This window comes from Balaenoptera borealis (assembly GCF_965194805.1).
Source record: "Balaenoptera borealis genome assembly, chromosome: 21".
NCBI classification, from domain to species: Eukaryota; Metazoa; Chordata; class Mammalia; order Artiodactyla; family Balaenopteridae; genus Balaenoptera; species Balaenoptera borealis.
The window spans coordinates 23,705,569-23,720,383 of NC_138880.1; the positions used below are offsets into that span (position 1 = coordinate 23,705,569).

Genomic DNA, 14,815 nt, shown 5'->3' on the forward strand with positions numbered 1-14,815 from the left:
GGTTCATTTACTCCCTAACTTTCTTCCAGATTTTTTTCTTCTGATTTTTATTAATTGTAACAAACAGTAAAAGAAATTTTTCAAAGAAAAATAAAGTATTAATAATCACAGAACACCAAGCATTTTTGTATATTCTTTCTAACCCTTGTCCATGAGTATATATACTATGACATCATCCTACTCCTCGTATACATTCAAGAGGGTACTCTGCCTTTTTCGTATAATATACCAGGCTGTATATTTGAGGGTACTGTAGTCTTCACAGTTATAACAGCTATGGCTGCACAGTATTCTATGAATTGATAATATACTGAGGCACATCCCTATTGCTATGGGTTGATTCTGCTTTTTTGCCTTCCCAGATACTAAAATAAACTCCACAGTGCATACACTTTTTTTTTTTTTCCCTACATTTTAGTTCTTTTCACAAGGTAAGTTTCTAGAAGTGGGACTACTGGAACAAAGCGTAGGAGCTTTCAAAAGCTCAGTGAGGGCCTTCCCTGGTGGCGCAGTGGTTGGGAGTCCTCCTGCCAATGCAGGGGACACAGGTTCGAGCCCTGGCCCGGGAAGATCCCACATGTTGCAGAGCAACTAAGCTCGTGCACCACAACTACTGAGCCTGTGCTCTAGAGGCCGCGAGCCACAAGTACTGAGCCCGTGCACCACAACTACTGAAGCCTGTGCGCCTAGAGCCCATGCTTCACAACAAGAGAAGCCACCGCAATGAGAAGCCCGGGCACCGCAAGGAAGAGTAGCCCCCGCGCACTGCAACTAGAGAAAGCCCGCGCGCAGCAACGAAGACCCAAGGCAGCCAAAAATAAGTAAATAAATAAATAAATAAATTAATTAATTAATTAATTAAAAAAATAAAAACCAGGTTGAGACGCTGGACCAAAGGTGGGGGTGGAGGGAAAGATCCGTGATACATACCACCCTTCTTTGAATCCTAGGCGAAGCTGCACATTTTTTCATGTTTGTTTACTATTTATTACCTTTCATATTAACTGTCAGTTCAAGTCCTTATTCAATTTATCTGTTGGGTATTATAATTTGGACAAACTTTTCACAACATTTGAATACTAACCATTTTAATTTCTGAGGTAGAGAGATTGGTTTGTTTTAGCTGTGCTATTCTAAAAATAAAATGCAATGAGTAACGAGTTTTGGACCAATTAGTTCAGTGGTTTTATACACTGAAAATGTAAAGAACCAAGTAACAATACTTTTTTTCAAAAGTCTGAATGAATGAATTTACCAACAGTTCAGAGACATCTGCTTCTAATACCATCATGAACAAGTACCTGATTCCTCAGGGCTTGAGATACAGTGAACTGGACAGAAAGAAAGAATCCAAGATAAATTACAATCTTTCTATGGAAGGTGATTCTAAAACACTTTTCCTTTGTACCTTCAAAACCTTCAAACTCATATAGGTCATTAGTAGTAAAAGGGAGATGGCAACTGGGGCTATCCAAAATGATCCAGGACACTATAAGAAAATTAGACTTCAGGTATGGCTGGACAAGGTTTCTTTCAAAATATCTTAGTTTCATCTGATTTTTTTTTAAACTCCAAAATATTTCCTGCAGACTCTTCCTGCATTCTCTCCCTCACCTCATTTCTTCCCCATCCTTTCTGTCTGTTCTCCAGCTGGACTGTTGTGCTGATAATGACTCTCTTACTTGGTCACAAATGTCCCACCCCACAGATTTTCTGCCCTCACTTGTCAGGAGTCAAACCCAGCTGTGTCTCAGGCAGACAGAGCAGGGGGCGGTCTCTGACTCAGCACCGGGTGGGGGTACCCAGCTGGTCAGAAGGACAAAGACAGAAGTGAGGACGAGAAGCAACAAGGAAATTCAACTTAAAGTTCCACTTAACGTGCTGTATGCTAAGACACAGAGAATGGACTTGAGGACACGGGGAGGGGGAAGGGTAAGCTGGGACGAAGTGAGAGAGTGGCATGGACATATGTACACTACCAAACACAAAATAGATAGCTAGTGGGAAGCAACCGCATAGCACAGCTCGGTGCTTTGTGACCACCTAGAGGGGTGGGAGGGAGACGCAAGAGGGAGGACATGTGGGGATATATGTATATGTATAGCTGATTCACTTTGTTATACAGCAGAAACTAACACAACATTGTAAAGCAATTATACTCCAATAAAGATGTTAAAAAAAGAAAAGTGCTGTATGCTAAAAGATAAAGGTGCACACCAAATCTGGCTCACACAATCTGTACCCACATAATCATATTCAAAGCTTATCCACTCAAAAGGGAGCAGAAAGTTAAACGTGACTCACCATTTCATCCTTGTTGGAAATCAACTGGGAGACATGTTTTTCTTCCTCTTTTATCATCAATTTCTCATACAGGTCACTGACAATAAATGAAGGGTAATACCTATCCTTCAGCGTCTCATAAACGTCTCCCTGGATTTTGCAGAACACTTCAATTCCTTTATTTCCTACAAGACACTGCTGGATTTCTTTGTAAAGTGATTTTTCCACAGATATTTCTTTGTTCTCCACGAAGAAATTCTGGTAAATTTCACCAACTAATTGTGGAATTTCGTTCTGAAAAGACAGGAAGATGAAGAAGGAGAAAGTAAGAAATACCATCTCTGAGAAGAACCATTTTCTTCCGAACTCTCTGCATTTTAAAGGTGGAAGGGAGACATGTAGAATGTGGGATGAGTGCGCAAAGGCTTTTGTGGGCACATTCAGGGTCAAGGGGTGAGTGTCAGACCCTGAAAAAACAACTGGTTCCTTAAAAGGAACACTTTACGTTGAACAGTTAACAAATGTAATTTCTTTTTAATGCTGGAAGGAAAAAGATAAGAGTGAGAACAGTTCTCTTCTTGCAGTGGATTCCTTCTCATAAATCTCAGTTCCACAGCAATACAATTTATCAGCTAAATTCAGTATGACTTTTTCATCTAGTATAAATAATTAGAAATGCCAACTTCTCACTCCAGAAGAAAGTCAATATAATAATTGTGTAATTAAAGAAAGCAAGAGAAATATTCTTCAGAATGATGACTTACTACATTGTAATCAAGCTTGTATTACACAGCTTGGTCTTAAACAAGGTCTCCGCCTAAGTGTACTAAGCCTAATTAGGAAGTGCAAACATCTGATTAACATAACCTTTACATTTCCGCTACAGACAACTTATTAACTCTAGAAATGTTATGAAAAGTCTTCGACGGTAGCAAAAAATAAAGACAAACGACTTAACGAATATTATGAATATAACAAGCAATCCGGAAGTTTTACATCCAAATCAGTGTTGCTAGGTCAAAATATAGCTATTTGAGGAAGCTATATCCTCTTATTGCATTGACATTTTTCAACTTGTCTTCAGTAGTTTAGGAAAATTTTTTAGATTGCTCTTTTCAATATTCCTCTGAGAGCAGCCAAAAGTCAAGTTTGTAGTCAAGTCTGGTAAATAAAATATGTAATAAAGTTGGCAAATATAATATTGAGTAAAATGAGGTAATTTGTGGCTTATAAATTAACAATGAAAGACATTCCTAAGAAGATTTAAAAATACTATGAGACTGGATTTAGTTCCTTACCCAAAGTAGTTTGTAATTTATGATGTATTTTAAGTTGGTATTCAGCCCTAGCAACATTCAATATGAAGTGCAAATGAGTAATTTAATGTACATAGTGCTGTTTATGCTTACTTTAATAAGCCTCTCAAGAGTGACATGGACATATATACACTACCAAATGTAAAATAGCTAGCTAGTGGGAAGCAGCCACATAGCACAGGGAGCTCAGCTCGGTGCTTTGTGACCACCTAGAGGGGTGGGATAGGGAGGGTGGGAGGGAGACGCAAGAGGGAGGAGATATGGGGATATATGTACATGTATAGCTGATTCACTTCGTTTTAAAGCAGAAACTAACACACCATTGTAAAGCAATTACACTCCAATAAAGATGTTAAAAATAAGCCTCTCAAAATGCATGTATTATATATGTTGTACATATTGTTATATATGTTTTTAGACATATATATACACACATATATATTTCACATTCTTCAATTTAATTCTTAAATATATATTGAGAACTTGCCAAGTGCAAAACACAATGCTTATTGTTGGGCTTTGCGCTGTAATAGGCATCTGTAACCAAAAATTATTTTTTGTCTTCCTTAACACAATCATATTTTAAATTAAATAAAAGGAGGACAGTTGTGTAAAATGTGCACATTATGATATTAAAAATAACAAGGTTATGAGATTGAAGTATAGGTGATAAGACCAAATTTATTATAACAGCCACGTGGGTAAGTATATGCCTTTTTTTATAATGGGTTAAAAAATAACTACCTGAAACTAAATTCAATAATTGGCGATATTTGTAAATCTTTTTTCCTTGACTACACATTCAGAAGCACTTTTTGTAAAAATGAAATCTAATTCTATTTACCATTATGGGCTAGAACATAATGCCAATAATATATTTGGTTTAAAGTATTCCTTTAATGTATCTTATCTTACAGCTTTATTGAGAAACACAGACATACTGCCTAACATACAAGTTTTCATCAGCTAGTGATGAATATTCCTTCGGGCCTATATATCCTACCTTGTTAGCATTCTTTAAATATTCCACAGACTCCCAAAAGCTCATCAGAGCTCTCTTGTCCATCCTTTCCATGTACGTTCGAAACTGCTCTCGGTAGGAAGTACGGGCCAAGATATCTTCGAAATGAAGAATCTATGAAGGGAATTTAAGAGAAAGTTTTTAAAAATCAATTTTTTTTTTTTTAACAAACTCATTTATTTATTTATTTATTTATTTTTGGCTGTGTTGGGTCTTCGTTTCTGTGCGAGGGCTTTCTCTAGTTGCGGCAAGCGGGGGCCACTCTTCATCGCGGTGCGCGGGCCTCTAACTATCGTGGCCTCTCTTGTTGCGGAGCACAGGCTCCAGACGCGCAGGCTCAGTAGTTGTGGCTCACGGGCCTAGTTGCTCCGCGGCATGTGGGATCTTCCCAGACCAGGGCTCGAACTCGTGTCCCCTGCATTAGCAGGCAGATTCTCAACCACTGCGCCACCAGGGAAGCCCAAAAAATCAAATTTTAAATATCAGCTTGCTTTCACTTCCAATGGATTAACTTCTACATTCAGGAAAAAATGTCTCATTTTCTAAGTTCATAGTCAATGTAATACAGTACTTCTCTCACCTTCCTACATTTTAAATTAAAAAAGTTTATTGAATATTCAAAATGCACATATTCAATAAATACCAATTTTCTATTAATCATTCACTCATTCAGCAAAAGATTTATTTGGCATCTACTCTGTATCAGGCACATTTCTAGGAAATGAAACAGACAAAAATCCCTGCCTTATGGGATGTATTGCTAAAAGCAATCGTGCCAATAATAGAAAAAGTGAAGAGAAATATATAAAAGACCAGGAAGCTGAAGCCTAATAATTTGGCATTTTTGCTTTCCATCCTATTTTCATATAGCTGAGGAAATCTACAAATGATTTCATACCTTGTCTTTTTGTTTATAATATCACATTCATTTAAAAAAATCTTTTGTATGCATCATTTTAATTGGCCCATAAAAGTATTGTAGAGATGTATCAAAATTACTCCTTTGTTTACTATTTTGAATGTTTACAGAAAAGAAAAACCACTATCTGAAGACACAGTGAGATCAATCTTGAGTATGGACTGCTATAATATGAGAAAGCAGGTGAGCTTCATAATAATTCATGACTCAACTAGGAGAAATGCCTCAAATTAATTTACAAGGAATTTAACTCCTATACCCTTAGTTATTAATTAGTAATAAAAATGATGTCTATGTATACTTCAACGAAAAGAAAACTTACATTTAAGATTTTTAAAATTAATATTGTGGCGATTGGAAAAGTTTCAGAAATGTCACCAGTTAAGATCTTTCTAAAATCAAGTGCATATGATCAATGCATGTTCAACTCTTTCTGCCACTGACAGTAAATCCTCAATCTGTTTTGTGGGCAGAAAGGGGCAGGCATTTTTCTAACAACTTTTGATAACTAAGTAATCAAAAGGGATCCCTTGCTACAGACCATTAATATTTAGGATTTAGTTTACTAACTTTGGGAGACCGTAGCATGTATCCTCACTTTATGTAAACCTACCAGTGGAGCATTTTTAAGTCCAAACCCTAACTGTACAGGCTCCAAAGACGTCTGAAGGCTCCCACATCACCTCTGGCGAGGAATGACAGGTCACTCGGACAGCAATCCATTTTTAACATGGGGAGGAGCTGAGCAGGAAAGACACTCAACAATTCTAAGGAAGTCTTCCCAGTATAATTTCATGGATTGAAATGAATTTCAAGTTAGATACAAATCCACATATTTGCAAAATCAAGTCCAAAACATGTTCTAAAATATTAGCCACTTTTAGATTCTTTTATTGTGTCTTATGAACACTCTTATGTTTAGTTCTAGAAGTGCAAATATATACAAATAAATGACAGCAAATATATCTCAAGTCTAACTAAACATCTGATATATCTCATATCTTAGCTGGTGAATTAACCAAGTTCTCCATTCCATTTGTTTTCTATTTTCTCTTGAAGCCTGCGTGAGCCGTTCACTGATTCACACCTACACTAACGGTGTGGGGCTGGGTGACCAGGATAAGGAGACTGCACACTTCTGAGGCAAATGTGTTAACGAGAGATGAACTCAATCTCATTGTGTTAATCTGAGATGAACTAATCTCAGTAATTCTGAGACTGCTGTGTGGAAGTGGGAAGAAAAGACTGGGTAGGTCCAAGTTGACACTACTGCTAAATATATGATTTAAAAAAAAAGATATATATATATAGACAATGTAATACCAATTAACATTTACTAAGGGCTTCCATATAGCAAACACTGTGCTCTTGCATTAATTTCCTTCTGTTGGATCAGCACGTTTCCTTCTGTCCTAAGACTTCTGGTAATTCTGGGAGGGCTGATGCCACAATCAATAATCTCTGGGCAGACGACAAAAAATTGTCCTGGTGGATGTCTCATATGCCGAAGGCCGTGAAGTATTTCAGGCTGGAAGGTAGCCTATGAAGGCAGATTGTTCTTTATTCCCCTTCAGGGATTTTTATCTACTCCTTTTTCACTATCTCCCAAACCCATTGGATCTGGTTTCATGATGCGTACTCTATTAACCTAGTTTTATATTTTGTGTGTATTACCCCTTGACCAGCAGGTTAATTTTTCTCTAGGAAATATATCCCCTAAGCACTCAAAAGTACCACAAGGCCTAGAAGAGTAAGTAAATGTGCTCTTAAAACACCCAACATGTTACCAAGAGGGACCCAGGCCCAAGATTCTCTAGCTGCCGAATATCTACGATACATTCATGAGACTATCTACGGCATACTAATGAGAACGTGGAGAATTAGAACCTTGAGACTGATGTTTTATCCCAAAAGGAGAGATCACAATTGGATTCCTCTTACATTTATAACATCACTAAATATACCCCCGAATAATTACTGCCAGTAATAACAAATGTTTATTAAGTGCTCATTATACACCAAGTACCATACTTACCATTTCATGTGCATTATTTAATTTAATGATTATCATGCCCGGTAGGGTATGTACAGTTAACCCTACTTTACAAATAGAGTACAGAGAGGCTAACTAACTTGCCCAAAGTCAATCCCCAGCAGATCTGGGATTAAAAGCCAGGCTTTCTGACTCAGTAGCACAGCTTCTTAACTATAATAAAATACTTACGCTCTTTAAGAAATTACCTGATTTGTATTCAGGCCAAAAAATTTAGCAAACTAAAAACAGTGTGGAAGTCAAGAAGGAAAGATGGACTGAGAGCTCTACAAGAATTCTGGGAGAAACAAAGACAGGGAATCTTGTCACATTCAAGTGCAGAGGCCTGGGCTACACTCAGATTTGTGAATCAACTAGATCTGGGTTTTTATCTAGTCTGCCTCTTCCTATCCATGTGCCCTTATTAGGTAACTTACTTCAACCAACTGTTTCTTCACCTGTAAAATGGGGACATGGAGTACATATTCACAGCACTGTGGAGAGAGCTAAGTAAAATAACCTATAATAAGACCTTCTACTTCACTGGTGGTAATTTCTATCCAATTCGTAGTGAGTAACCTGACTAAGCCCTTGAAAATATAAATATGCTCCTCTGGGATTGTGGGAAGGCAAAAGGGGGACAGTGAAACACACACAGGCATGTGCACACACACGCACCCCACACCAAGAAATACAGCTACTTGACTCATAAAAGTAAACATGTGAGTCTATGTTCTGGAATATATGTCTTAGGTTAAATACCAAGAAGTGAAAAGACTGTCTATGTGATTAAACCAGTGTTCGTAACAAACATGAAACGGCAAAACAAGAAACTACAAAGTTCTACCTTCTGGCTTTGAGGTCCTTCCCCCTCATCCAAAGCCCCATCCTCTTGCTGGTCGTAGGCAGGGCCTCCCAGGATTCTGATCCTCTTCTCACACTGCTTCTTTGCCACAGTCAGTTGGTTAATGTACCTTTTCATGTTCCTGGCCCTCAGGAGATCAGCCTTCATGGCAGCAGTTTCTTTACCTTGAATGAGATAGATGCATAGTACACATTCAGAGGACAAGGTACAAAAGAGGGAACACAGCGACTGTGGCCCAAATTAATGTCTGATGTGGTACATTCTGAGCAGCAGTGGGTACTAAAGGACAGCCACTATGGAAAACAATGTGACGGTTCCTCAAAAAATTAAAAATAGAACAACCATATGATCCAGCAATTCCACTCCTGAGTATGTATCCAAAGAAAATGAAAACACTAATTCAAAAAGATATATGCACCCCAATGTTCACAGCAGCATTACTTACAATAGCCAAGATACAGAAGCAACCTAAGTGACCATCAACAGATGAACAGATAAAGAAGATGTGATATACATATATACTGGGTGGGCCAAAAGGTTTGTTCATTTTTTTCCGTAAGATGGCTCTAGTAGCACTTAGTTGTCTTTATCTTCATTTTAAACAATTTCATTAGATTGTATGTGATGGCTGTCACATCAGCGTGCATTTAAAAAAAGACTTATCAAGATTGGTGAATTTTTGTGTAGCCGTTTTATTATTGAAAATGGAAGAAAAAGCAACATTTTTGGCATATTATTCTTTGTCATTTCAAGAAAGGTAAAAACACAACTGAAATGCAAAAAAAGATTTGTGCAGTATATGGAGAAGATGCTGTGACTGATTGAACGTGTCAAAAGTGGTTTGCGAAGTTTCGTGCTGGAGATTTCTCACTGGACGATGCTCCACGGGCGGGTAGACCAGTTGAAGTTGATAGCGATCAAATCGAAACAATAATTGAGAACAATCAATGTTATACCACGCGGGAGATAGCCAACATACTCAAAATATCCAAACCAAGCATTGAAAATCATTCGCACCAGCTTGGTTTTATGTTAATCGCTTTGATGTTTGGGTTCCACGTAAGTTAAGCAAAAAAAAAACCTTCTTGACCATATCTCCCCATGCGATTCTCTACTGAAACGTAATGAAAACGTTCCATTTTTAAAACAAATTGTGACGGGCGATGAAAAGTGGATACTGTACAATAATGTGGAACAGAAGAGATCGTGGGGCAAGTGAAATGAACCACCACCAACCACACTAAAGGCTGGTCTTCATCCAAAGAAGATGATGTTGTGTATATGGTGGGATTGGAAGGGAGTCCTCTATCATGAGCTCCTTCCGGAAAACCAAACAATTAATTCCAACAAGCACTACTCCTGATTAGACCAACTGAAAGTAGCACTCGACAAAAAGCAACCAGAATTAGTCAAGAGAAAACGCATAATCTTCCATCAGGATAATGCAAGACTGCATGTTTCTTTGATGACCAGGCAAAAACTGTTACAGCTTGGCTGGGAAGTTCTGATTCATCCACCGTATTCACCAGACATTGCAACTTCAGATTTCCATTTATTTCAGTCTTTACAAACTTCTCTTAATGGAAAAAATGTCAATTCCCTGGAAGACTGTAAAAGGCACCTGGAACAGTTCTTTGCTCAAAAAATAAGTTTTGGGAAGGGTGAATTATGAAGCTGCCTGAAAAATGGCAGAAGGTAGTGGAACAAAAGGATGAATACATTGTTCAGTAAAGTTCTTCGTGAAAATGAAAAACGTGTCTTTTATTTTTACTTAAAAAACCAAAGGCACTTTTTGACCCACCCAATATATATAATGGAATATTACTCAGCCATAAAAAGAATGAAATTTTGCCATTTGCAACATGGATGGACCTGGGGGCTATTATATTTAGTGAAATAAGTCAGACAGAAAAAGACAAATACTATATGTTTTCACTTCTATGTGGAATCTAAAAAAACTAAAACAAACGAATGAATGTAACAAAACAGAAACAGACTCACAGATACAGATAATAAACTAGTGGTTACCAGAGGGAAGAGGAGAATGGGGAGGGCCAACATAGGTGAAGGGGATTAAGAGGTACAAACTACCAGGTATAAAATAAATAAGTTACAAGGATATAACATACAGCACAAGAAATATAGCCAATATTTTATAACAACTTTATATGGGGTATAAGCTATAAAAATAGTGAATCACTATGTTATAGGGCTGTCTCTGGACTGCCCATCCTGGACACTTTGTATGAATGGAGTCACACACTACGTGGTCTACGGTGACCAGTTTCTTGGACACACTGGGTAGCTCCCTGCTCGGGGCTTTACTAGCCATCCTCTCAGCCTGGCCCCTTCATCCCCCAGGAATCTGCCTGGCTCAGTTCCCCGACCCCTTCAGGTCCCTAGTTCAGGGTTCAGGGAAGACCTCCCCGGCCACTCTCTTTCTACCTGCAACCTCCACCCTAAAACACCAGTCTTCGCCCGTCTTTCCTTCTCTAGCGCAGCGGTCCCCAACCTTTTTGGCTCCAGGGGCCGGTCTCGTGGAAGACAGTTTTTCCGCAGACGGGGGGGTGTGGGGGGGTGATGGTTCAGGAGGTGATGCGAGTGATGGGGAGCGGCTGATGAAGCTTCCCCGCTCGCCCGCCCACCCGCCGCTCACCTCCTGCTGTGCAACCCGGTTCCTGACGGGGTTGGGGGACCCCTGCTCTACAGCACGACTGCCATACTGCACATTCCACTTAGTTATCCTGTATGTCCTCATAAAGGTAGCGTTTCGTTTGTTCACACACTGCTGTACCATCAGCACCTACGAGAGTGCCTGGCAACACATGAGGGACTTATAAAGTGTGTTGAATGGATGTACGATCTGTGTCAAAGGTTACCGAGAGGTCAACACAACATAGCTAACGTTTTGCTGAGTGCTTGCTGTGGATCAGGTATTGTGCTCTTTCTAGAACTCTGGCTGTGAAGGAGAGAGCCAGGGTGAGTCTCCTCACCTCCCATTCTTCAACTTACTCTGTTACGGTGTCAAGCCCTCCCCTCCATCAAATCTGCTGTGGCCAAGATCACTAGTGGACCTCCACATCAAATGCAGTAGACAGTTGTCAGTAGAGTCTGGAATCAGACTAGAAATCGGGCTCTGCCACCACGAGCTACATGGTCTTAGCGAGACTTTTTTAAAATTTAATTTAAAAACATTTACAATGGGCTTCCCTGGTGGCACAGTGGTTAAGGATCCGCCTGCCAAAGCAGGGGTCAAGGGTTCGAGCCCTGGTCCGGGAAGATCCCACATGCCACGGAGCAACTAAGCCCATGCGCCACAACTACTGAGCCTGCGCCCTAGAGCCCGCGAGCCACAACTACTGAAGCCCGCACACTTACAGCCCGTGCTCCGCAACACAAGAAACCACGGCAATGAGAAGCCCGCGCACCGCAACGAAGAGTAGCCCCCACTTGCCGTAACTAGAGAAAGCGGCGCACAGCAACGAGGACCCAACACAGCCAAAAACAAATAAATAAATTTATTTTTAAAAAAAGAAGATCACCTCAAAAACATTTATAATGGTTTGTTTCCTTAAGCTGACATTATATAACTTATAAAAAGCAAAAGACTCACACGAAATTAATTTTTAAAAACGATAAGCACTGAGCATTTCCTTGTGGACAACAGGCTGGCTTTGCATACACACCTGAAGGCAGGGAAGGGCTGGGTTGAGGGAAGGCAGTTTTCTTTTCTTTTTTTTTTTTTTTAAATGGGCAAGAAATGAGCTGGTTTTAATGCTGACGAGCAGGAACCAGTTAAAAGAGAAAAAGGTGACAGATGCGGAGTGGTACCCAGTACCACTGGCTTTGGGAAAGGCCACCTCCTCCCCTGTGGTAACACGGAAGGCACAGCGATGGAAGCAGACACTAGCAAATTGGGAGCTGGTGGCCGGGAGCTGGAGCAGTTCCCTTCCTAGGGTTTCTGTTTTCTGGAAGTGGGGAGGGAGGTTATCTGCTCAGAGGGAGGTGCGTAAAAAGGGGGAGGGGACAGAGGCCTGAGGAAAGTGGGCAAAGTGTGAAAGCCACTGTGGAAAGTGGAAGAGCAAGCTCACTTCAGAAACATGGCGGGATTGTTTCAGGTGGTGTCCAGGGCCGAGGCGACCTCTGGATGGGTATAAACCTTCCTGGGCAGGTCAGAGCACAGCTCTGGAGGTGAGTCAGAACACACCTGACTTAGACTGGAAGTGGCGACGATAAAAGAGGGTTGGTGTTGTGTTTCTCGGTGCCCCTGGACACGGAGTCTAAGTGAGGTTTTACACACCTAGGGAGACCTCCAATTCCCTAGGGTGGTCGTCACCGCCCTCGTGTCACAGAGTCAATCGTGCAGATGCTTATGATAGCGCCTGGGCAGGCTGAACAATCAACTGCAAAAGCTCAGGCAAGGACCACAAAACACTGTGTCTTTCAGAGCAGCTTCTTCTGATATTTATCACCAACCGTCACAGGCAGACTTCAAGTCAACAGTCAGCCTCGCTCAAGAGGGTCTGTCAGGTATTACAGGATGTTTTTCATACATGTGCTGAGGAGACATTTTCATTTGACTTCAATGATGGTTTCTCAGCATATCCTATTCTTGGCTGACAGAGAGGCCCTGACCAAAGAACTTAACTCAGCACTCATCTCGAGAGGAAAAAAGCATATTTCAGAGCCCCCTTGGTGGGAAGACAAAAGTAAACGTAGTCTGTCCCCAAATTAGCCTATTGCAAACTAAAACTATTGGTGTGTGTACCTAAAGAAATACATGCTGGGAATAGTGAATTTTTCAGAAAAGTTTTCATTTATTTTTCTACCTCCAAAGCTCATGTTATTTCCATTATACTTAGATTCTAAGGAGCTTAAACTCCTACAGTTATATTCCGCTATTCTGCATTGATTACAGTTATTTTAAATAGATTTAAAGCATACATCCTTAAACTATTTTGCATTGGTTACATTTAAACATTCTAAACATGTATCCTTAAACTCTAAATTTTGTACATAACATTTAAGCTACTTTAAAATTGGGGGACAAAAAGTTGCCTTTTATAGAATAAACCTAGACTGCAATTTTAATTTTGGGTTAAAACAGACTAATAAAAAGAAAGATATAGAGAAAGAAACTGACACACATTTAACAATGTGTGTTAAATTCTTCTCCTGAGAAGGCTTAAAAGTCTTTCTAAAAGGATAAAAACTGAGGCAAATTCCAAAGGGAAGGAAGAAAGAGAATAAACCTTCCCCTAAAACCCAGCTGCAGAGCTGAGAAAACATTCTGGAGTCCTGCCTGAATGTCCCCTGCTCACGTGGATGCATTCTGCTTGTTAAGGGCAAGACAAAGCCATTGTCTGATGACAAAGCTTGTTGCTAACAAACGCTACAGCAACTTGTTGCTTAGACAATTCTGTTTATTTTTGCCTCAGAAAACGAATGCCATGTTCAGGGCTAAATGACTAACAGGGCAGTCCTGCAGCGCACGCGACTGCCGTGCAAAAATCCCAGTAAATCCAGCGATGCAGACGAATATGCTTCTCTGTGACCTGAGAAGCCGTCCATGCAAGAAATCCTCACGCCAAGAGAAGCGCAGGCAAGAGGGTGGAAGATGCACCGCCCAGCTCAAGCGAGACTCCTGCAGCTGTCTCTCTGCAGAGACCTAGGTAATGCTGCACACTGTTAAAAACCGGTTAACCACACAATGTTTAATCCAGATTAAAAAAGAAGGCCGAGACCACAAACAGTGGCAGGTGACACACTGGGTGGCAGTGGCTCTTTACATGGGTGCCGAGAAGAACACACGAGTGATATAATCTTCTAAAACAATTAATTATAAATGTCTACTGTTTTCCTTCCTAGAGAGTCTAGATTCTACTGAGGTCAGAGCAAAAGGAAACGGGGTCATTTGCGGAAAAAGACATTTGGATTAGACCTTAGGCGAACCCTATAAGGCTATGTCAGTGGACCTGTGAACAACATCACAGAACTGCTTTTTTGCTGTAAGCCTTCTGCCCATGATATAGTTCTTCCTTAAGTGAGTAAAGCGACTTGCAGTAAAATAAAAACACCAGGGGACAACTGTTAGATACTATTTCCAATGTGGCAAAGGAGGGTAAAGTAACTTACAGTGCAAACCAAGGGCCCCAGAAGTAGCACAAGTAGAACTGGATTCAAATGGCACTGCTGTATTTTTCAAGTACTCAAAAGTATCAACAATAGAGTATTTCTTTTCTCACAGTGCACTACCAAATTCCAAGGCATAGCCTAACCGCAACAGCCTCGGCAGGCTGACTGAGGAATTCCACGGACGACACACAGCAGGACCTCTCAGCCTGGGCACCAGTGACGTTCTGGGCGGATGAAGCTTTGC

At 40.3% G+C, this 14,815-nt stretch overlaps 1 protein-coding gene across 6 annotated transcripts in view; it reads right to left on the bottom strand.

Annotated features, from left to right (window-relative positions):
• The window catches only part of SNX25 (sorting nexin 25), a 117,169-nt gene that overhangs the window by 26,327 nt on the left and 76,027 nt on the right, over positions 1 to 14,815 (bottom strand). For all 6 annotated transcript variants that reach the window (XM_082375195.1, XM_082375192.1, XM_082375191.1 and 3 more), the window contains 3 exons: positions 8,419 to 8,600; positions 4,603 to 4,734; positions 2,305 to 2,577 (listed from right to left, as the gene is read on the bottom strand). In XM_082375195.1, the coding sequence (XP_082231321.1) occupies positions 2,305 to 2,577; positions 4,603 to 4,734; positions 8,419 to 8,600 (587 nt within the window). The remainder of the gene's footprint in view (positions 1 to 2,304; positions 2,578 to 4,602; positions 4,735 to 8,418; positions 8,601 to 14,815) is intronic.